Source organism: Alternaria metachromatica (genome assembly GCF_023757995.1).
Source record: "Alternaria metachromatica strain BMP 0045 chromosome Unknown scaffold_56, whole genome shotgun sequence".
In the NCBI taxonomy this organism is placed as follows: domain Eukaryota; kingdom Fungi; phylum Ascomycota; class Dothideomycetes; order Pleosporales; family Pleosporaceae; genus Alternaria; species Alternaria metachromatica.
Window position 1 is genome coordinate 29,404 of NW_026055547.1, and position 22,708 is coordinate 52,111.

The 22,708-nt window shown below is 54.2% G+C and overlaps 9 protein-coding genes across 9 annotated transcripts; 6 read left to right on the plus strand and 3 right to left on the minus strand.

Annotated features, from left to right (window-relative positions):
- Nucleotides 1-495: 495 nt before the first annotated feature.
- On the plus strand, nucleotides 496-2,442 carry J4E83_010930 (uncharacterized protein; the record flags this gene model as incomplete). Its single annotated transcript, XM_049337808.1, has 1 exon — nucleotides 496-2,442. The coding sequence occupies one exon, from the start codon at nucleotides 496-498 to the stop codon at nucleotides 2,440-2,442; it is 1,947 nt and encodes a 648-aa protein (XP_049183078.1).
- A 268-nt stretch (nucleotides 2,443-2,710) lies between these two features.
- Nucleotides 2,711-3,511, plus strand: J4E83_010931 (uncharacterized protein; the record flags this gene model as incomplete). Its single annotated transcript, XM_049337809.1, has 1 exon — nucleotides 2,711-3,511. One exon carries the CDS (start codon nucleotides 2,711-2,713, stop codon nucleotides 3,509-3,511), a length of 801 nt encoding a protein of 266 aa, XP_049183079.1.
- Nucleotides 3,512-4,441: 930 nt separating this feature from the next.
- On the plus strand, nucleotides 4,442-6,171 carry J4E83_010932 (uncharacterized protein; the record flags this gene model as incomplete). The annotated part of the gene is made up of 2 exons (XM_049337810.1): nucleotides 4,442-4,541; nucleotides 4,589-6,171. 2 exons carry the CDS (start codon nucleotides 4,442-4,444, stop codon nucleotides 6,169-6,171), a joined length of 1,683 nt encoding a protein of 560 aa, XP_049183080.1.
- Nucleotides 6,172-6,262: 91 nt separating this feature from the next.
- J4E83_010933 (uncharacterized protein) lies at nucleotides 6,263-7,051 on the minus strand (the record flags this gene model as incomplete). Its single annotated transcript, XM_049337811.1, has 1 exon — nucleotides 6,263-7,051. One exon carries the CDS (start codon nucleotides 7,049-7,051, stop codon nucleotides 6,263-6,265), a length of 789 nt encoding a protein of 262 aa, XP_049183081.1.
- Nucleotides 7,052-7,429: 378 nt separating this feature from the next.
- J4E83_010934 (uncharacterized protein) lies at nucleotides 7,430-8,099 on the minus strand (the record flags this gene model as incomplete). Its single annotated transcript, XM_049337812.1, has 2 exons — nucleotides 7,430-8,008; nucleotides 8,091-8,099. The coding sequence occupies 2 exons, from the start codon at nucleotides 8,097-8,099 to the stop codon at nucleotides 7,430-7,432; spliced, it is 588 nt and encodes a 195-aa protein (XP_049183082.1).
- A 1,715-nt stretch (nucleotides 8,100-9,814) lies between these two features.
- J4E83_010935 (uncharacterized protein) lies at nucleotides 9,815-11,968 on the minus strand (the record flags this gene model as incomplete). The annotated part of the gene is made up of 2 exons (XM_049337813.1): nucleotides 9,815-11,448; nucleotides 11,614-11,968. The coding sequence occupies 2 exons, from the start codon at nucleotides 11,966-11,968 to the stop codon at nucleotides 9,815-9,817; spliced, it is 1,989 nt and encodes a 662-aa protein (XP_049183083.1).
- A 1,145-nt stretch (nucleotides 11,969-13,113) lies between these two features.
- On the plus strand, nucleotides 13,114-14,476 carry J4E83_010936 (uncharacterized protein; the record flags this gene model as incomplete). Its single annotated transcript, XM_049337814.1, has 3 exons — nucleotides 13,114-13,616; nucleotides 13,674-14,275; nucleotides 14,328-14,476. 3 exons carry the CDS (start codon nucleotides 13,114-13,116, stop codon nucleotides 14,474-14,476), a joined length of 1,254 nt encoding a protein of 417 aa, XP_049183084.1.
- Nucleotides 14,477-16,420: 1,944 nt separating this feature from the next.
- J4E83_010937 (uncharacterized protein) lies at nucleotides 16,421-17,447 on the plus strand (the record flags this gene model as incomplete). Its single annotated transcript, XM_049337815.1, has 2 exons — nucleotides 16,421-16,427; nucleotides 16,504-17,447. The coding sequence occupies 2 exons, from the start codon at nucleotides 16,421-16,423 to the stop codon at nucleotides 17,445-17,447; spliced, it is 951 nt and encodes a 316-aa protein (XP_049183085.1).
- A 4,020-nt stretch (nucleotides 17,448-21,467) lies between these two features.
- Nucleotides 21,468-22,693, plus strand: J4E83_010938 (uncharacterized protein; the record flags this gene model as incomplete). Its single annotated transcript, XM_049337816.1, has 2 exons — nucleotides 21,468-21,475; nucleotides 22,120-22,693. 2 exons carry the CDS (start codon nucleotides 21,468-21,470, stop codon nucleotides 22,691-22,693), a joined length of 582 nt encoding a protein of 193 aa, XP_049183086.1.
- Between the last annotated feature and the right edge of the window lie 15 nt (nucleotides 22,694-22,708).

The window sequence follows — 22,708 nt, forward strand, 5'->3', positions numbered from 1 at the left end:
CTTGTAGCTCGCGCGCTTCATTGCGCTGGATTGATTCCACGCGTTGTCGTGATTTGAGCTAGTATTCTCTTTGAAGTGTGGTGACTCTGGTAACAGAGGCGACTGCCTCGACATTCTTTCATGACTTCACTCGATGTCGAGAGACATCTTATATCAAAGACCGCATATGCGAGGATGAGTCACCGTCGCAGTCATTTGGAAGTAACCCTTTGCTTAGATAGGACACTTGTATAGCGTTTGCTACGTGGTGATTCGTTTCCATCTGTCAACATGTACATCATTCACTACGCCGCGCATTTCACGGGCTAGACAAGCTCGGGCTCCACTTTGGCGCTAGTTCCAATCTGTGAGACCTGTGTGTATGTTGCTCTCTTCTTCGAGCCTTATACATTCTCTCCACCCCGAAACACTACCTTACTACGGGTAGTTTGACTGTCAGCCGACCGAACATCACGCCCACTCCACCCTATAATAACTCCAAATATCTGTGTCAACATGCAATTCAGTCTCACGTCGTTGTTTCCTGGACTGGCCTCCAGCTTCAGCTCCAAGCGCCCTCAGGACAGCCCTCGGACCAAACTTCGCAAGACACCGCCTGCACCGAACATCGTGAATGATCTCAAATCTCGCGATCGTGCCAGCAAGCAGGATACCAACATACCCACAGTGCTATCCATTGCCTACGAGAATTTCCGAGCTCGATTCGCCCGCCAGCTGAAGAACGAAGTCCTAGAACGGGCAGATACGTCGCACGAAGTCGTTGCTTCACAAACAGCCGCACGTTTGCTACCAAGCCTCAACGTTATCTCTGGTATTCTTACCATTATCGAAACACTGCCCGAGCTACCTCAGCGCTTGCTTGCGCCTGAAACTACGACGGATCATGGAGAAGGTTGGCTCAAAGTAGTTGAGCGTGACTGCGGCAATGACCACTCCGCATTCGTCGCCCTCATCCAGCGCGAAAGTGCTGTCTCGCCCAGCGGTATAAACTCTGACGACGGTTTCGAAGATTATAAGTCATCTACGCCGAAGTCGGACGGCTCGATAACGTCTTCTTTAACAAGCGCGTGCCCTGATAGCGAAGCGCTTGACCGCGCGGACTGGGAGCCACTCCGTGCGCTTGACCATTCGAACTTCCAGAAGACCCTTTGGCAGCATCTAAACAACTCCGTAGAGTACTGCGCAGATGACTACATCTTCTGCGGCGAACATGAGGGTGGCTACAACTTCGTTCGGATATACCGGGTTACCAACAGCCCTAACGACGGTGAATACGTGGTTAAGATTCCTTGCGTTGGCACCGCCGCTCGCTGGCAGAAGCAGGATGCATACATGATGCGTTCGGAGTTTGGCACTATCAAGTTCATTGGCGAGCGTACCAAGTGTCCCGTCCCTGAGGTCGTAGCCTATGACGACAAGCTGGATAACACGCTAGGTGCGCCTTATATCTTGATGAAGGCCTGCACAGGCAGATCCGCCTCTGAAGTCTGGCACGACGCTCATCCGATCCTCAACAATTGGGATGAGGACACAGTCGACTTTCCTTCCGCTGAACTGGCGTCGAAACGTTCGCGCATGCTTCGTTCGCTGGCTCAGGCCATGGCTGAGCTGCGCCATCTTGAGTTTGATGAAATCGGCGCGCTGTGCTTTGACAATGTTGACGCAAACGAAAAGCCTACCGTTGGTTCGCTCTGGGAATGCAATATCGACCCAGAACTGATAGCAGAAGACATGGCCACTGAAAAGGCTCTTACTGAGAAGCCAGTGTACGACTCAAGTCTGGAGCTCTACACTAACGGTCTGCTTGAGGCCTGGCCGTGCGAGGGACGTAAAGGAAGGCCCGGCGTCATCCATGGAATCCTGGATGCAATGTTCCGAAGCGACGCTTTCGCGAAATCGGTCAAACCCGGAGAGAGCGAGGAGACCTTCGTCCTTCGTCACGACGACCTCAACCTCCAAAACGTCTTCTGCGATCCCGACACCGGCGAAGTGACCGGTATCATCGACTGGGAGCGCGCTTCCACCGCCCCACGCTGCCTGGGCTATTCTTCCCTTCCAAAATTCTTGACATTAGACTGGATGCCAGGGTACGAAGTTCTCGATGCGCCACACTCACCTTTGTCGCTACAAATGTACCGTGAGATCTACGCCGATGCAATGATCAAGGCTACTGGAGTAGATGGTGACGGCAAGTATACGTCCAAGTCTGCGATGTATCAGGCTGCCCACGCAGCGTTGTTTGGTAGTAGTGAAGGTGGCGACCTTCGTGACTTTGTCCGAAAGCTGTTGCATGAGGTTCCTGGACTGCACCACACGGACCTTGACTTGTACCTGACTTGGCTCGGCGAGCACTGGGACGCAGTCGGTAGCTCTGTCAAGGATGCTGTACGGAAAGTTGCGAAACCGGTAATTCGGACGATCGACTGCGGCGACGAAGTATAGTAGCTGCAGCTTTGATATCGGTAGTATAATTCTGTTGTCGAGGTGAAGGCAACTTTACTTGCTATAGAACGAGAGCGATCGCTCGCCATTGCAGTCCGCCTTCACTGCCACGTGGAGGGACGCAATCTCGGTAAGATCCGATACTCACCATCACCTCGACATCTAGAGCGTACTCATACCATCGGAGCCCATCTTCCCTATATTAGACCACGCACATCTGTCCTGCATACCAACAACCAAAGCTAGCTGGGCAGTCACCAACCGAACGATGAGCCATCTATACATGTTTGAACTGGGATTCGACGAGCCTCGACAATTAGAAGCGCGGGAGCCAAGTTACGACGTAAAGGAGGGCTCAAAAGTTCTCACTAAAGAGCAGGTGCTCGCATCGCTCCAGCAGTCTTGCCCGGATGCGCTGGCCACTTTCCCAGCTCCTGAGGCGTTCGAGGTTCGAGAGTACCGTCCCGGTCAATACGCGCTCAAGGTCGGCTTTGCCGTGAAGAAGAAGTCTAAGAAGATCGGAGACTTACTTTGGCTTGACGAGCGTGACCAACCCTCTACCAGATATAACAACACAGTACGAGAGAACAACGCTATCAGGAAGCAGATGGGCCTTTATTATTCAACGACCACAGACTCTTCTCGTAACACATACGTCAAGAACGCAAGGGTCATCAAGGGCGACGGAGTATTCAGCAGGCTGAACGACAGTGGCATGATCTCGCCGTTCTCCCTCAATATCAAGGCGCTCCTGAAGTTCGTTCTCCTGTATTGTGGCTATGCAACAGAGTACAAGACATTCGAGAACAAGGGTCGGGATGATGGCCTTATGTCACTCGTTCGCGTGCTGAAAACCTTCGCAAAGCATACGACGACCGCTGAAGAAGACGGTGCATCCACCCCGGAAGACGGTAACGGTGCCCCAAATGGCTCGGACGAAGAAGGCGAGGTGTTTGCGACGGATGATAGCGATGAAGCATCGGTCAATCGCAATGAGTCAAAGCGGAAGGAGACCATGGGCGCAGAAGTCGACGAGGGCGCACCTGCGAAGAAGATGCGCGTGTGCTAGAGCCTGCGGCGGAACGCGTCAAGGCATTGGAAAGCGATAAACACAGGGCTTGGCGACGGTATTTGTGCGAGGAATATTGAGATGGGGATGGCGGAGGAAGATCAAAAGTTATGTGCGATGTTTCTGATGTTATTTGGCGTAGTGGCTGCTGAGCTGTCGCGGAGCTTGACGCGTCTGGAGATCATGCGACGAACGTCGGCCTGCTAAATTCCATAGCGGTGGCTCATGATTGAAGAAGCATACGAAAGGAAGTCATTTACGATGTTCCAGATGTCTCATGTGATGTCTTTTCGTGCATGTGAAGAGTCCACGGGTGTGTTGTGTTTTGGTGTTGCTTGCGCGAGCCAGATTTCACGGAGATTTGCCGGGACCACGTGATGATAGCCTAGTCTGCTTTCGGTTGGCGCGCTTTCCCAGCTTCCGATCCCGCCGAACTCGATGTTACCTTCATCAACCAGAACACATTAATGTGCGCGTCCTCAGCTCAAACTACAGCAAGCAATATCCTTCGCAGACACAGACGATCGCCTCCCATCTGAATTCACGATTGTGCTTGTGTGAGCTCAACCGAGCCGGCACTCAGGGACACGGCCTCAGGATTACAGCTACCGCGTTACATTGTGCTCTCGCAGTCCCCAAATGCCTGTATATGGGCGGAAGGAATATTGCCCGTGTCTGGAGCGCTGGGCCCATGTCAATGGTTTCTCCCGAGGTCTCGAGGTGCCTGCTTGGGTACCCACGACTAATCACATGCGATCGCCGCTGACGCGTTCGTGTTACGGACGTAGCCATTGAAGTACCAAACCCTAATATTCGAATGCGCTACTTCAATGACGATCACGTCGATGGGAAATATAACATCTATTCCAAGCTGAACGCTGCAGCATAATCACTCATTCTTGCTACACTGCTAATAATACACTGCTAACAATGCCGACTGAGTCGTCATACCCGCCCATTACCATACCCGCCGTCGATGTGTGGACATATTTTCTCGAGCGACCGGATCGCGAGTACCCGGATGATCATGGTATGCCTTCATTTACATCTATCGAGCGGCGTCTAACACGATAACAGTGCTCTTCGTAGACGTTGCCAGCGGCCGAAAGCTCACATATGCTGATTTACGATCCACCGCGGAGTCGTTCGGGAAGGGCCTCCAGGAGCAATGGCAATGGCGCAAAGGCGATGTTTTGGCAATCATGACGCCGAATGATATCGATGTCGCGCCTGCTACATTCGGCGCCTTACTTGCTGGAGGTGTCGTGTGTCCTCTAAACCCCATGTACACCGTCGATGAGCTGGTATCTCAGTTGACATCTTCGAAAGCCAAGGGACTGTTGACAATTGTGGCATGTCTTGAGGTCGCTTGCAAGGCAGCATCGAAAGTCGGCCTTCCTCTGGATCATATACTGCTGGTTGGAAACAACAAGCCTACAATCCCCGTTCAGCACTTCTCTTCTCTGAAGAGCGCGTCAGTCAGCATGAACCGAGTCAAAATCGACCCCAAAGAAGATCTGGCGTACCTGGTGTACTCTTCTGGAACCACTGGCGAGCCAAAGGGTGTCATGCTGACGCATGAGAACGTCGTAGCAAACAGCATTCAGGCTACGACGGCAAATGGCTACAACACCAACTGGAAAACAGACACGGGTATAGGCTTCCTACCCATGTATCACATCTACGGTAAGCTCAACGAGTTCACAATTAAACATGCGCTGATAAATGCAGGAATTGCTACACTACTGCTAAACACCATCTTCTACGGCGTGACCAATCACATCATGTCAGGTTTTGACCTCAAGAGATTCTGCGAGACGGTAGACAAAGAGAAAGTCACCATCGCTTACATCGTTCCGCCTGTCGCGCTCGCATTAGCGAAGGCCCCCATCGTTGACCAGTACAACCTCACGTCCCTACGCGACCTGCATTCCTCTGCCGCCCCAATACCCGTCGAGATCATCACCGCGATACACAAGCGCCTCGGCGCTCAAACACTCCAAGTCTACGGCATGTCTGAAGCCGCGCCCGCCGTGAGCGTGCAACGCATCGAAACCTGGACCACGGCGTTGGGCACATCCGGATGCTTGTTGCCCAGCATGTCAGCCAAGGTCGTGAGTGACGGAAAGGAAATGGGGATAGGCGAAGAAGGTGAGCTGTGTCTGAAAGGACCGAATATCTTTAAAGGGTACTACAACAACTCCCAAGCCACGGCCGCGGCTTTCGACGCGGAAGGATGGTATCACACCGGCGATGTCGCAAAGTTCGATGAGCATGCGAACTTGTACATCACCGACCGCGTCAAGGAGCTCATCAAGTACAACGGCTTTCAGGTCGCGCCGGCGCAACTCGAAGCTCTCTTGATTGGCCACCCGGCGGTCGCCGATGTGGCCGTTATTGGCGTGTACAGTGAGTCGAAGGTGACGGAGTTACCGAGAGCATATATCGTTGTGGCAGCGGGGTACAAAGGCGATGAGAAGCTGCAAGAAGAGCTACAATCATGGTTCAACGAGCGTGTGTCGCCGCACAAGAAGTTGAGGGGCGGTATCCGCTTTGTGGAAGCGATACCGAAGAGCAATGCGGGCAAGATACTACGGAGGGTACTTGCTGAGCAAGCGAAGGCGGAAGAAGCTGGAAAGAGTACGAAAGCTCGTTTGTAGTCCTTTGAACGGACTATATAGGAACTCTATCGTACATTCCATTCGGTCTTTGGATAGGTATACTGAGACCAGCCAATACATTTTGATTTATCTACAGCTTGGTGAATAGCGTCTCCTTCATAGCCCTAACATCCAACTCCTGCGTCCACGTACTCCTCGGCTGCGTATGCAAGAACCAGTACGTATGCGCCAAATCCCTCGGTTGAACAAGATGACTCTCCACATCCGCCGCTTTGTCCGTCTGCCCCGTCCGCTCCCACTGCCTCTTCATCACTCCGCCAATCAACTTCCCATCCACCGGCCCATCGACAATGATATTAACGGCATGAACACCCTTCGCCTGATACTCCCGCGTAATCACCTGACACAGCGAGCGCAGCCCAAACTTTCCGGGCGAAAACGACGCCAGGCCTGGCATACCGCGCAACGCACCCGTCGCACTGGTGAAGAGAATGGTTCCCCTGCCCGCGGCAAGCATATCCGGGATAACGAGCTTACTCGCCCAAAACGCGCCGAACAGGTTGATCTTGGTGAAGTTCTCGAATTCCTCGCTCGTGGTATCGATGAGCGAACGTCCGTTTACGCGGCGCGCGCCAGCGTTGTAAACAAGCACATTAACGGGGCCGAGCTCTTCGCGGATGCGCTTGAAGGACGATGTTACTGTGTCTTCGACGCGTAGGTCTGTGATGTAGTAATGTGCGGTGCCGGTGCCGACGTCGCTGTTGATGTTCGCGGCCATGGTTTGTAGCGCTTCTTCTGTTCGCGCAAGGAGCGCGACGACGAAGCCTTCGGAGGCGAAGCGGTGGGCTACTGCTTCGCCGATGCCTGGGCCTGCGCCTACGACGGCGATGACGGGTTTGTTGGTGGTGTTTTTGGACATTGTGGTGATGTTGAAGGAGGAGGCGGCCTGTTGGGTACAACCTCGAGATGTTGGGTCACTTTTCCTCACATCTTGTCGCGGATACAAAGAGCAAGATATCTACTACCGAAAGCTTGTTGTGCATAGCTTGTAGTGCTGGTGCTGGTTGCATGATTAGCTTCGATGCGGGGAAGACGCGTCCCTCGGAACCTCGGAACAGTTGAGTAATCGCGCTAGCGTACGTGCGTACGCATCGGCCTAATTTGTCTGTCAGTCGTAATCATCTTATCCTTTGACCATCGCACCGACTTCTCAAGCGGCTCATCATCGCTCAAGTCTCAGGTATAGTAGATTGAAGACTGTCTAAGGAGTGGACCTAGATCCTACTGAGGACAAAGCTTAGCACCCCGCTACCGACGCCGCTTCCCGATCATCATCATCACTAGATCCTTCCCTCTGCGCGGCATTCGCCTTTCCATCACCCCCTTTGACGTCGACCTTGTCATCTTCGAACCATTTCAGCGATAAGAAAGCCAAGTTCCTGAGATGATGGCCGATATGCTCCCAGAGCTTTTCTCGAACAAGCTCTTCAGACTCACGCGCTTCAACAGCAGTGTCACCGACGTTCGCATTCTTGCTTGCTTCAAGCTCATCTTCTGGAACTGCTTTGGCAGCGGCATCGAAGTTACAGAACAGACATGTTCCCGGCGATCTGATTCGATAAGGGGTGCATCCAACATCCATTCTCGTTAGAGCATGTTCGTCAGCCAAATGGTCGCGGAGTGCTCTGGGGTTTTGGAACTCCTTTCGGTCTGTACGGCCATCCTTGTCTACGTGTCGGCTACAGTGTTGGACCTTCCTGTGGATCTGTTCCGTCCAGCGAGCGGTGTGCTCCTCCACCATATGCTTCTGCCATTGGTCTACGCTTGTGAAGTATATCGGCGGCCACTCACACCGACTGTCGATACACGTGTACGGCTGAAGGTCTTCGTCCCAGTGCAATCTGTATCTTGTAAGCTTACTTGCCAACGACGATCGACAGCTTCATAGGCAGACATACGCCCACCATCTTTTATACCGTAGGTTCTCAGCCCCGAGCTTGTTGCAACACCATTTACATTCACACCACTCGGAGCCTTTTGGTGGCTTGGATGCTTTTGGGTACAAACATGCTTGAGATGCCGATGATGTAATGGCATCAGACCGGATACTCTGCTGATGCGAAGCATCATCTGGTGGTAGTGCTGGATCCAACACTGGAGCGTCGGTCAGAGTCACACGGTCCAACGTGGCCACCATCTGATCTTCTGGCTGCGTCATCCGTGCCTGACGATGCTGATATCCTTCAAGGGGAAATCCCTGTTGGTACTTTTTTTGTCGGAGTAGGCGAAGTCGCCTGCATTCGATGGATATGCCGAGCTGTTCGGCCAAAGTCTCCGGTATATCAGGGTGTAGCTTCTTCACCCACCCGACCGCAGCCACTTCAAAGCAGCCTTTGTCTCTTGACTTGATCATCATGATGCGCTCCATTTCATCGAGAGCTCCATGGATGGCTGTTGCTGATAGGAAGTCTGTATGTGTCAGCTTCAAGTCGAGTAAGGATATGAAATGGTGTCATGCCTCCCGCTAGGCTCCTGATGATGAGTTTAAGCAACCGGGCTACCTCGGTCTGCAAGTCCGGGCTGAACTCCAGTCGCTGATCTAAATTCGACTCGTCATCTGCCCTAGCCCCCGTGTAATTAACCCAGATCCAGAATCGCTGATAGCAGCCCTCTAGATCGTTGTGTAGTGGCTTATGCTTCTTAGAGCCGCCGTCACATAAAGAAATGAGCCTGTAGATCCGGCCGTCGTGCATGTTGTGTAATGGAGATACTAGATCACATTATTCTCGAGTTTTAAAGCACGCATGAGTCATTCTCGTGAATCATATCCGTGACTCTTTTGAAAGTGAGGGTGGGGGCCACAGGGTGGTCAATTTCACCTGTACTACCTGTTGGTTACCACGCCTCATACCTGCCCGCTGTCTTCATCCGCGCCGAAGCGCAACAAATGATAGCAAGTGCTTTTGACCGGACCAGGCTCAAATCTCGTAGCGTCAAAGCTTTAGCTATAGTTGCTCACTTGACTACCGCAAGCCCGAATTTGACAATGTCCCTCGCTCGCGTTCTATCTTCACTAAAGCCCATGGATACTACTACATATTCAATGACGCGAGTAGATCGCCCAGGATCGCATTGGCAGCGAGGCTCTTGAACTCTTGGTTTCGGTCTTGATGATGCATCTAGGCAAGTCTGTAAAGTCGGCAGCTTGTGGCTGCGGCGCATATCGAAGAAGCGAATTCTGGGGCAGATGAAGAGGGGAACATGACTGTAGAAGGTGATGTTGAGCTTGATGAGGTTGATACGGAGGAGTCTGAGAGGATGGAGGGATTGGAAGTGATTGCTGCGTGAGTGCGTCACCAAGTTAAAGATACGCAAGGACATTTATTGTATGTTGGTATTGTGGCTGCTAAGCAGCCAGTGTTGGCATCTGCCGTAATATCACGAGGATCTGGTACAGTACATGAAATACAGTTACTCGATTATATCGTAGTAGTGGGTATCAACAGTGATCCTCCCGCATAAAGTAAAGTCGCCTTGGGAATCATCCAGGCTTCCACCTCGTCCATCGCCATATTCCTAATGTATAATGTCTTCTTGCAAGAGTGAAGCATCTCACATATGCTCATCGAATCGTATCCTCGTATATTCACCGTTTGGTCTTGGATGTGCTGATGGTTGGCCTTCAGTCGATGACCACCATCACCTTCGGCTTCTTCTTCGGACGTTCGCGGTCATCTTGCACAACCTTGGTGTGCTCTCTGATCTCTTCGTCGATGTCATCCTCCTCAGTGTCATCCTCGTCATCTAGGTCGACGATGTGCGTGCGCTTTCGAGACGCGTGGCTTTCGCTTGCCATCGAGCTTCCGCTTTCGCTTTGTGCCTTCGCGCCGCTCGTGCGGAGTGGCAAAGCCGGCGCCATGAAGGTACGCAATCCCCTGCCGTTGAGTATGTCTTGACCTGTAGGCTTCGCGTCTGCTTTGGCGATACCATCTAGTTGGCGGTACTTGCGGCGGAGATCTTTGACATCGCGATCGAGGTCATAGCGCGACACGTCGAGACCGTTGATGGTGTGGAGATTGAGAGCATCGGCTCGGTCGTCTCCCCAATACCAGGTGGCATCAGACTCTGCTGCTATACGATTGTCGTGTTTCCGAGCAAAGGCGCGCGCTTCAGTGACGGCTTGTCGACCAATGTCAAGTCCGGGAGGGTCGTGATCGGATTTGAGAAAGTAAGCCAGGGCGTCCTGCTCATGCAGACGGCCAAGGACGCGTGAGTAGGGGATAGCCAGCTCTTTGTCAGCAGGGTGCAATGGATACCAGTCCGCATAGTCATTGGCCACTCTCGGGGCTTCGACGTTATGCTCTGTCACCCATTGCTTATTAGACCGTGAGCCGTCGCTGGTGTACGCTGAGCCATAGATCCATATCTCGGAGTTGTAGGGCCGTCCCTCGTCATAGTCATTGTCGGAAGCCTTATCCAGGTTGGTCCATTTCAATCGAATCGATTTGATGCTCATGACGTCCGTACAGCCAGATTGACCAGACTGCTTGTTGGGAAGAAGACGAACTGTGTCCCCAACAGCGAGCATCTCAGCGCCAACGTAGATGCCGTGGCAGTATATGCTCGCGTTAGGCCAGGATCCTCGGAATCGATACTTGCCCATGAGAGAGAGCGTCGACATCAGGGCGAGAGCGTTCTTGACAGTGTCATGCCAGTCTTCTTGAGGGATGCGGCGCAAGAGATCTCTCCACATGACGAACGGGCTTGTCTGTCGCAACAAGACGTACTTGTGTCTCTTAGAAAGCGACTTGTCCGGATCGTTGGGGTTTGGGATCGGTTCGACACGTACACCTATGCTGGACACATTGCGCTCCTGAGTAGAAGCGAGCTCGGCGACCGTAGTACCAGTAGCCGGCTCAGTAACCAGGCCTGCCGCCCATTGTGGGATACCGAGATGCTGCTTGCGCCGCTCATCGTACAGCTGAAGCTCACCGGTGGTGTTGTCTCGTACCAATTCAACGGTGTCGGGCATGTTGCGTATGTACAGGACAATGTCTCCAGTCCGCGGAACCCATTGGTCTTGTCTCTTTATTTCGGCCTGAAAGTTTCGAAGGTGTTCTTGTTCAGCGCGCCAGTCTGGACTTAAGGGCTCAAGTATGGGCTCGTCCACATCGCGATGCCGGCGAAGCTTATCGATGAGATTCCTGTAGACGTCGGGAGTGCCCTCACTGTCCACGTTCGTCCTGTCGAGACCAGGAGTTATCTTCTTTGGCCGACCTTTGTGCTGTGGTGCCAGACTAGGCGGCGGCGGTGCAACTGGGGGCGATTGAACGCTGTGGGCACTGGAAGGCCGGCTTGGCAGAGACAGAGAAGCAGACGAGCTGGATACCTTTCGGGAAGACGCCCCGCTGGAGCTGCGTACTTGCGAGCTGTTGGCTGAAGTTTTTGGAAGCACACCAGCACTTCCGCTGCAGAGCGTACATGGACAGCCAATGCTGTTGCCGTTGTTGTTCATCAGATGCAGAAAATGTGGAAAGAATCTGTTCGGCGAGTCGAATGCTTTCTTTCCAGGATGGCCATACAGGTACTTGTCGAAATGGCTTGGTTTAGATGGTCGTGGACGATGCCAAAGGGTGTAACCAAAGGGCAGGTCTTCCAGGATGTATTGCACACCCGGCTTAGCTTCATCTCGACTCTCCATCCATTGCTGGCCGATCTTCTCGAGGTAAAGAGTCGGTGGATCAAGCTGGGTATGAGCTCCCGGAGGAGGGACATGGAGAGGATCGCCGTCGGAGCAGCCGGGGACAAGGCGTACCTTGACTCGATTGGCGGTCATGCTGATGGGGATTGCCGAGTTGCTATACACCTTGAGCAGCTGCTAAGAACCAGGTAGTGGTCGCACGGAGAAAGCTGGAGTCAGTGCGTGCAGTGAGTTGATAAAGAATTTTCCGAGTGAAGTGCGCGCAGGTGTGCAAACGTCACGGTAGGCGAGAGCATGATTGAGGCAGTCGCGTTTGTGACGCGTCGGTGAAGCGCGCGGTGAGAGCGAGAGCGCGTGAGGAAAGCGCGTTCGACACTAGCGTCGCTCCTCATCAGACATCACAGTCTCGTAACAAACACCTACCCAGATATCTTCTTCGGCGTGTTGAGTATCGCCGCTTGTGACTGTCACGGTGTATACACGCAGGCACGTGAAAGAAAGTTGAGAGAGGTGCAGCTCGAGACTTGGCAGCAAAATCCCTCGGACCCGGATCCCTGGGCCGAATGCAGGAACAGGCTCCGAATTTAGCGACGTGCGCCCCCTAATCACTCAGCAAAACAAACACCGCCGCCGAAACGACACTACTAACGAGACTGCAAACAAACTTCACTCGTGCGACAGCGCCTCGCGACGATGGCAGGGCATTGAGACTGCCTCAGGCCCGTGGAATACCTCCTCAACCCCAGATGTCAAGCACGCCATCATCCTGTCTGCATAAAAGCTCCCGCGAAGCTCTCATGATCTGCCCATGCATGGCGCACCCGTTCCCGACGCAGCACCGTGCGGCTCCACCGAGAACCAGCTCCATGAGTGATGGTCAGGAGAATGGGGTGACCGCCTAGCCCGTTGAAGTTTACTTCGATACTATAACGGTCGCTAGCGCGTGATAGAGTGCAGGCTCCATGCGCTCGAGGCCTGAGTAGGATCATGTCAACAAGATTCCGTCTCGTACAAGCTTTCGAGAGCTGTCATGGCTCAGGCGGGTGCGTCGCGCCTGACAGCCGTGGAGAGGGAGGCTCCTGTTATCTTCCTCTCACCTCCCTACCCCCATCGTCTTCGTCATCGGCATCCCTACGCTCCCAGGCTATAGCGCGATATAGCGGCAAGCCACCCGCAGAGCGATAGCCATTGCAGTCAGGAGAACTTGGACGCTTTCTTTTGACACACAGAACACCATACACCGCGAGTCACAAGCAATATAGCCCACAGCCTCCGATCCAATGAACTTCTATCGCTCCAAGCGCGCAAAGGCACACTACGAGATCGGTGACGACCGGCCGGCAAAGCGCATCTCGACACCGGCTGGCCAGCGTCTCTCCGTAATCCTCGACGCCAAACGAGGCAAGTCGGCTTCGTCCAAGGCTGCCGAAATCAGCGTCACCACTGAAAGCACATTCTGCAACGACCCGTCACATCAGCATGTCGGACCAGTACAACACCACAGGGTCGAGAAGAAGCCCGGCTTCATCCAATCGGTCTTGACGGGCGGCAGGTTGCTCACGCCAAGGGAAAGCAGCGAGGACATGCACAATGGGAGCAATCTCAGTGTCAGCGTGTGGAGTGACCGGGACGAGGAAAAGTTTGGACACGTACGGCAACGGAGGCAGAGAGGATGTGCTGCCTGGGGATGGAAGAAGCTTGCCGTGGTCGCCGCCCTGATCATCGCGCTGATCGTGGCATTGGGCGTTGGACTGGCGTTGGGACTGAAGAAGGACTCGAAGAGGTAGGCCAGCACTGACAAACCATTCAGAAAGGGACTTCACGCTGACAACTTCTACAGCAGCGCACCCGCAGCGAACACAGGCGGCTCAACGACACCAGCAGGTACCGATAGCAAGCCCGCTTCCAACCCTGACTCCAACTCTCCCTCCACGACCGACGACGATCCCCCATCTGCAGTCACCACCTCCACACCCTCCGCTGTCCCCTCGAACTTCCCCGTCGGAAGCTGGTCCCTCGTCCTCTTCCTCGATACCGTTACAACAGACTGCACCTCAGACCCAGACACTTGGACATGCCCGCCGAACACGAACTACTACGATGACCAACAGAAAGCTCTTACCATTTTGAACTGGGACATCAGCGGTTCCACAGGGTCTTACAAGATATCTTCGGGCAAGCAGGACGACACATTCGACCTGACGTTCCAGAATGAAGACCTCGAGTTGCTGGACGCCGGGAAGGACACCGAGCGATACCGGTTCCAAATCACGCGGTCAAAGACGGTCAACATGACGGGAAGCCTTGGAGGGAAGAGAGGCGACTTTGAGTGCGACTACGGTGCGACAAACATGCAGGGCATCTTGTACACCAAGATGCAGCAGACTTACCCAGACGACACAATCGCAGTTGGAAAGGTCCCAAACAAGGCATGGCCATACGGTAAGCACCACTGGCAGCTCTCATCCTACGCACAACAACTAACGTGAAATAGCCGTCAAGATCGAACAAAGCGTAGCAGGTGGACAAGGAGTACCAGCTTGCACGAGCTCGTCAGGCGACGACGTCAGGCTTAAGCCTCAGATTGAGAGCACATTATGTTCTTGTTTCTACAAGAACTTTACACCACCGCCCAAGTCATAAACTCAATTCAAGTTTCTTTGTCTATTGTTGTCGTCTAGCGTTTCCTTGCATCATCGCTCTACATTTACTTATCGAGCCAGGCGTATCTAGCATAGCGGGTTTACTCTACAGAGGTAATGATAGTGGTTCCTCTTTCAATGGGGTTTGAAGTCTCTTGCTGTGTCTCCCTCTGCTGATCTGATAGCTCGACGATTGAGCCAGAACGATGCGACGCATGCATTTACCCTCACCGGACCTCACTCTAACGTCGCAACACAGTAGGCAACCACGACGTCAAAGACACTCATTGTCGCGCTGCACCGCAAAGATACCGCGAAAACACCTCTTGGTGTCTTTGTTGCTCCCACGCAAAAACAATCGCAAACCTCCATCCGGCTGCACGCTCCCACCAACTGCCGCATGCGGTCGCGCACCAACAAAGACAAAGCGACCACCCTAGCCATACAACATACAAGAGCCGGTGACGCAAGCCATCGCATTGGTGCAAGTACGCCATTCATAACGGCCAATTTACCATACTAAATCATACTAAGCACACAGCGCGCATCTCATCTCTCTGACGCTTCACTCCTCCGTCGCAACAACCATCGCGCGCAATGTCGTTCCTCCACAACCTCTTCAGTTCGCCCGCTAAACATCCACCCACCAAGAAGCGCAATATATCAGATATCCCTAGCGCGCGCTCGGGCGGGAAGAGGAAGAGAGAAGCGTATGATCCGGAGGAGTATCAAAATGCGGTTTATGCTGGTGCGGGGGCGGTGACGGTGGGTGGAGATGATGGATATGAGATGGATGGGAATGAGCTGGATGAGGAGGAAGCCGCAGCGTGCCAACTTCAAGACGAAGTTGAACTTGAAGCTGAATTTGAAGTTAAAGATGGGGATGAAGATGATGGAGATGACGATACCCGGCCGTACGCGACTCCGAAATCCGTGCGCAAACTTTCGCGCGATTTGCACACTATTATTGAAGCGGGAAGTCCTGGTAGTAGGACTGGTAGGACAGAGCCACACGACAAAGGAGGGAACACGCTGGCTGGTGCAAGCACGCATGTAGCGATATCGCCGTCGCCATCAACATGCACAGGTAGCGAGACCGAGACTGAGAACGAAGAAGACGAAGCGATCGATGAAAATGATTGGTCCAGCAGCGACGACGACTTGCAACTATCGTTCTCTCCCACGACTTCGTCGGCCAGACTAGTCAGTCCTAGTAGGAGGGAGATCGAAGTAGACAGACTCAAACACACACCTGTTGGCAAACAACCAAGACCAAGAACGGGGGCTGTTAGATTGACTACGGCTACCACACGGCTTACACCGACTAGACCTTCACCTTCACCTTCATCGGCCAAAGCCATCACCGAACTCACCACACCACAACCATCCCAACGCACCATGACCTCACCCCTCACCACCCATCCCCCCGGTTTCGAATACCCACGCGATTGGCACACAAGAACGCCAGAGGAGAGGTGGTCAACCCAACCCAACCTACGCGCCCGCGAACTCCTCTCTTCACCCCGCCTCATCCGCGCAGAACTACCCTCAGAACCACTGTACGCCTTCCGCGACGCCGAAATCCGCGACGGTTTATGGTCGCTCATGTCCTCTGTCGAAGATTTCTCAAAAAAGTACTTTCCGAAGGGTGCGCATGCCGGGCATACCACCACGACCGCCGACGGCGACAGATTCGTGCACAAGTTGTTCTTTGAGAGTTTAACACCAGAGACGGCGAAACTAATTAACTGCGTGGCGAGTGGCGGGCCGAGTGGGGTATGGGGGTGGCACGATCTTTTTGTCAACAAAGAGAAGATGCAAGCGTTAGTTTGTGCGATGATAGGGAATGTGTTAAGTGAGCAGGTGTTGCAGCATGCATTCTTTGGTGGGACGGAGGAGGGTGTTAGAGCTGTTGCGGCGGTACAGAGGGAGATGAAAGATTGGGATGGTGAGTCAACTATTCCATCAATCTGGGCAGGGAACGAGAACGAGAACCAGAGAGATGGGGATTGAACTGACACAACACAGGATTTGAGAGAAATGCGCGATACGCAGCAACCATCCTCGCCCACCTCCCCACGCCCACATCCCTCCCGCACAACTTCAACGCCCACGTCAACACCATCATCGGAGCACTATGGACGCACCTCTCGCCCCTCCTCTCCCTAGTCCACCCACCTCCCTCAACTCCCTCCCCTTCCTCCACACCACCCCCCACCCCCGCTCCTTCACTCAGCTCCGTCTTCCCCGAACTCCGCCGCCTCACCGTTTCCGCCGGCCTCCTCTCCCTGCACATGCACCTCGATCCGCACACAGCATACCACCACGTCCCGCTCTTCAAAGAAGATAACTACGATTCCTCTATTATGGAATGTTGGAACGACGCATCCATGCGCCAACGTAATATGCGGAACAAGTACGAAGACGTAGAGGAGGATGAGCAGAAGCGGCGTGATGCGTTGAGTGAAACGGAGAAGAAGCGTGCGGGGGGTGATACGGCGTTGACGCAAATCTTATGTTTTAACGGGGTGACTGCGTATCGGAAAGGTGGGTGGGAGGTTGGTTCGTCTACGCTCAGCGATCCTGTTTACGAGAAGAGGGAGTGGAGGGATATGGGGGTGAGGGTGAGGGTGCTTACGCAGGGGTTGGTGTATTGTCGTTGGGGACGGGCGCTCAGTTCGCAAAAGACTGCTGAGATGGATAATGAGACGGGGAAGAAGGTACATGGGGATGCGTGGAGAGGGGGTGGTTTTATGCAGTTTACGGAGGTGGAGGGTGTGTTTGATTGGTTGGGGGCGGAGAGGGAGGAGAAGGCGGAAGCGAGGAAGGCTGTTTTGGAGAGGTTGGTTGGGAGGAGGAATGCTGGTGCGGCTGCTGAGGAGACGGTGGTGCAGGTTGAAGGAGTTAAGAAGAAGGGGAAGGGGAGGAGGAAGCCGCGTGAGGAGATTAGGGACTTTGATCCGGATCGTTGAACTGAAGAAGTGTTGTATTTGATGATAGAGGTTGGGAAGCGTTGTTTTGATACTCACTCCAGTACCACAGTAGAGCTATGCGTTGGGAAGAATACCAGTTGACGTCTGAAGTCAAACTATTGCAGTATTTCGTGTCTAAGGCCTTTCCAGATATATGCTGCTCATTCACATGTGTGTTTGTGGTCGATTGCGATTCGCTTTGAAGTGTCTTATCCAGTCTTGCACATGTTAGGCACCCGCAACGAGCACTCAACGAGACTGTGTGGTGATGAGATGTTGAAGGGGTGAGTTGTAGCAATGGTTTCGAGAAATGCCCATGCCAGCAAATGAGGCTGATAGATGTCGGCCGTTTCGAAGCTCCGATGGGTGGAATGTCGTGCACCGATCCTGAGAAGATACCCCTATATCACAATGAAGACATGGTCGTATGGCACACTGTCATCGCTGTTACGACATCGTTGGCAGGCAGTACTTCGGTCGTGATGGGTCTCTTGCGCGTATGGTCGTTCCACACAGATAAGCCTCTCCATTTCTCGTTGTTGACGGATCGAAGGGTAAGAGGTAATCGGGTGTTGTAATGAGCACACGTGTCTTCTGATGTCAAGAGCCGTCCGTGACCATCAGGGTGAGCGAAAGAAGTCATGTACTCAGCATTACTCACAAAGCCTGACGATATCGACGATCATCCAATACAAATGATTCACCTCCAACGTGTATCCCACCGGGTAAAGCAAAGCCGAACCTGCCACATTACGCCTGAACGATCGTCGAGTACAAATTCCCATAGTATACCTTTTCGGAAGGTCAGTCCCTCTGGAATGTGATTGCGGTTCCGAGGGGGCATCGACTGATGAGTGCTGCATCTTTCGTCACAAAAGCCAGGGTTTGGCGGGATGACATATGCCACGCCGCACACATGCGCGACAGTGACGCGCGGGCTCGCATATCAACACTCTGGATGTAGTTATCCCGAAGTGCGGGAGGAAGCTATTACTAGCATATTGCCGATCAGGTAGATAAGGTCGGCCGTCCTCGATCCCATCGCCTCTAACAACATCGTTCGCGGAGCAGTTCGCCAGCGTTAGGTTCAGCTGCCTAGAGGAACGATTCATCCTGTCGAGGTTGACGTCACAAGGCTGATCGTGCGCTCGTGTTGCCCATGGATGTAGGGCCGAAGATGATGTATTTGACCGAAGACAACATCACAACGTCTCAGCTGTCCAGGGCCGGAATCCTTCGATTGCATAGTCGGAGAGTCTAGAATCGGTATTCCGATGTCAATCCATGCTGCACATCTGTTGATGTCAACATTTGATCTCTGGCAGTTGCCGAATGTGCTCTGCGTGTATGGTAGCGGCCCGATAACGTGACCCAAGAAAGGACCGAGCCCGCGCTAGAGGTTCTAGCGTTGAAGCTTGAAATCATGCATGGCGCTGCAGGTGGAGGTGTGGAGATGGCGGACACAACGTATTAGACAGTGCAGTGTGGGTTCGAGACATCGTGTGAGGCGCCACAAGCGATCATGTTTCGGACAATTTCATGAAAATTGCGACTACCGAGTGGGATAAGTAATTATCCGTGTTGCTTGGTGTTGCATTGTCGACAACGTGACAGCGAGAGCTGGGCCTTTAAGCGAGGTGAGTTAGACTACTGACATTAGACGATAGTAGCACGGGTTGCTATGGTCTGCGATTCGTCCCATGGGGTAGGCGTGCCTGACGCCAAAAGCAATGACGCGCATATTGTGAACATGATGAAGGGCCGTTTCTAACCACGTAGTGTCGCAACGTTGGACAGTGATGGATCCGACTCCGGGAGCGTTTGGGGCGTTTGTGTGTGCCATGCGCTGGCTTCATGCCTGCGTGCTGGAGTCGTCACAAATGTTGGTACAGAACGTTCGCTTGATGTTCGGGTCAGTCTACGTCGACGTACTTGGATACCAGAGTTACTTTTTACCCCGCAATTGGCATGACAGTGTTCTTGTCTGGAGCTGTAGCCGTTGTAGCCGTTACCCCAGAGTGTCTTCCCATGGTACTGTGAACCGGCGGAAAAGGACCATGGTGCAGTTTGGACATTGATAAGATCGGAAGATGCAATACATCTGCAAGCAGCCTAGGAGATGATGCACTGTCGCGCGCTACCGGATAGCAGACGTTGTTATACCGGGTACGTCACGGCGGCAGTTGGCGGTGAAGGCTGCTAGCCAGGATTGGGCTGGAGTCCTGATGCGATCTGGGGCATCGTGAATCTGACGATGCGTCGCTCGCCACACTTACTGCAAGAGTTGTACCAAGATGCGCTCGTCTCGGGTCGGGAGCGACGATTCAGCTGACGGTACCGTGCGTGGCGGAAGAACGCTGGATTGGTGGCTGGCAGCGAGAGCTGAGACGAGGTGCATCTCAGGGTTGGGGCCGTCTGGCGATGGATGGGCAGAGTGAGTGACGTCGCCACCCAGCCGCTCGCAAGTCGGAAGTTGCACCGGTTGTGCCTTCCGCCAATGGCGCTTGGCGGTGGTGTTGTGAACAAGCGACAGCGGGAGAGCCGCGCCCCAACGGATTCCGCCCTCGCCGAGGAGGCCAGTCAGCATAAGCATGACGAGTGCAGGCGCGTACCGTCGGTGATATTTCTCAGACGTCGTAATCATAATCCACGGGACGACGTCTTTGGTACGTGTTTCGCTGGGGCGGTGATGAGGTGTCTGGAGTGACACAGCAAGTGGGATGAAATTGGGACTGGTGTAGGGCGGGATCCCTCATTGAGCACGACGTGGGAGAATGAGCTGCTGCAGGGTCCAATGAAACGAGCGCGCACGACGTGAAGCGAGCCGGGCGTGACGTTTGCAAGGATGGCTGGCCTTGGGTAGGGCAGACATAGTTGCGGTATGAGAAGACTCCGGTGCTCGGTGCCCGTCACGGGACAGGCTGCATGTTTCGAATATGCAACTGACGGAAGTTAGGAGTTGGAAATGAGGCTTGTGAGGCGGCCGTGGGGGTTTGGTGTGTGCTATCGTGTCGTGGTTGGTGGACGAGCACGACATTTCGGGTCGTCGGTAGCTTCAGCTATAGCAGTCAGGCAGTCAGGCAGTCCGTGATGCAGGCGGGTAAGCGACAGACTCGTTACCCCAGACAGGAAGACCATGGGGTAAAAGCAACGCAAGACCTGCCGAGTATTATCGCGGTGGTTAGTGATCACAGCGCTAGGTGCTAGAGGTGCAGTAACTTTGAGTTTGCGAGTAGACGATACTACATGTAGAGCATCAATAGGCAAAGGCATGTAGTCGTCCCAACAGCAGAGTACGTACCGCATGTAGCGCAGGCTAAGGGCAGCGGCGGCGGTTAGTTGAGTGCGTGTGTAAGAGAGCCCAAGAGAGTCAAACAGCCGAGAGCAGTCCGGCCAAGACGATGCATTCTGCCGACCTGGCCGAGCAACATAGTGACGGTTCGAAACGACGATGTCCATCGCTGGGGATGCTCGTGAGCGGGCTGGTGTGGCTAGGCAGGCGGGTAGGGATGAAGCATGTTGGGCGTGATGCAGACCAGGACCCTTTGAGTCGCAGCGAGCAGCCAGCGGAGCAGAGCCATGTTAGTCATATTAGTGTGCGGAGCAGGTGGAATTGCAGGGCAAACTGCAAGTGATGGTGAGTGCATGGGCGTCAGCGGCGGTTCGCACGAGAGATCATTCAAAAGCTGCTAGGCAGGTTGATAATGCTAGGTAGGGTGCTGGGTGTGTAGAGCCAAGAGCTGGCCCGGAGCAGACTCGGGTATAGGATGGTTCGCGGCGAAGGCTACGGTGGTGTTGGCTGCGCCACGGGCAGGGCAAGGCAAGGCAAGGGCGATGGACGGTACTTTCCAGTTGGCCAGGGCGCCACGCACGAGGGCTTCTAGAAGAAGTTGTTGGCGATGCTACTGCGCTGGGCCAGGGAAGCCTGCGTTGGACGGCGACGAGTGCTCGCAGACGCAGACGCAGACGCTTGGAGTCGTCTCCATGCTCCGGCTCTAGTAGGGGCGCGTACCAGAAACCATGTGGCCGTGCGCACCTCTCTCCCAAAGTTGCCTCGGCCGGCAGTGCCGTATTTCAATCACGAAGCCGGCGCTGGCCAGGCCGAGAGACGAACCAAATATTAAGAAGACGGGCAGCCGTTTCATCGCTCATCGCTCCATCTGCATCCCGCACATCGCCCGTCACTCGCATCGCATAATCCGAGATCGCCCTTCGTCAGAGTTGCATTTTTGGCAGGAGCGACGCATACAGAGCACAGTAGCGCCAGCCCGCAATTGGCCGTATCCACCCACCGTGCAGGGATCCTCGAGGTCGGCCGCTCTGCCCATACTAACCCTCGTCGTCACCGCTCCCACTTGCGCATATAATCTACCGCGCCCCGGCACGCCTATTCCACGTAAATTCACTGGCATAATACTGAGCATATCGACTATTCCAGTTACCCTCAGACACACTTGAACACCATTATTATTCGGTGTTCTCATTTTCACGACCACTGCCGACGACGCCACACACCCGCACAGTCATCTGAAACTGCGCCTAACGAGTCGCCGTTCCACTAGCAGTCGTCCCCACTGCCCTCTCTACCCTTCACCTCGCCCACCGTGAAGCTGGATTCCTACGAGCACCCGCCACCTCTCTCCCACTCGCCGCGCGAATCCACCGCAGCTAGCACGCCCATCTCCACGCCTGTCGAGCAACCCGCATCGCCGCAATTTGGGCGTGGGAACAAGGACCCGAGCGCCGGCCTCCACCACCTCTGGCACCGCAAGCCCACGGAGCTTGTGGCCCGCCGCCAGCCCGACGAGGACGTGCTATTCGAAGACGCGGGCGACTGCAGCTTCCCCCTCTTCCCTGAGGAGCCGCAAGTCCACAGCGGCTTCGCAGACATGGCTACCGCCTCGCCCATCGACATCCAGACGCCCCCGCGCTATGGCTCCAACTCACCCCAGAACCAGACGTCCAACCTGACGTCGGCTCTACGCCAGGCCGAGGCCCAGCCCGACATGGCCACGACGCCCGGTCTGCTCAACCCGAACAACTTCGAGTTCAACAATGGCCGCCCGAGCATAGGCGAGCGCCACCCCTCCATCAGCATGCTCGGCTCTTCTTTCTACGGCAACAGCGGCGCCCGCCCCATCACCATGAAGGACCGTGGGCGTCGCGAAAGCACCAACATGGGTAGCTTCGCAGGTGGCATGAGCTGGGGCGGCCACTCGGTCGGGTCCTGGATCCGCGACGAGTAAGTATCCACTTATCCC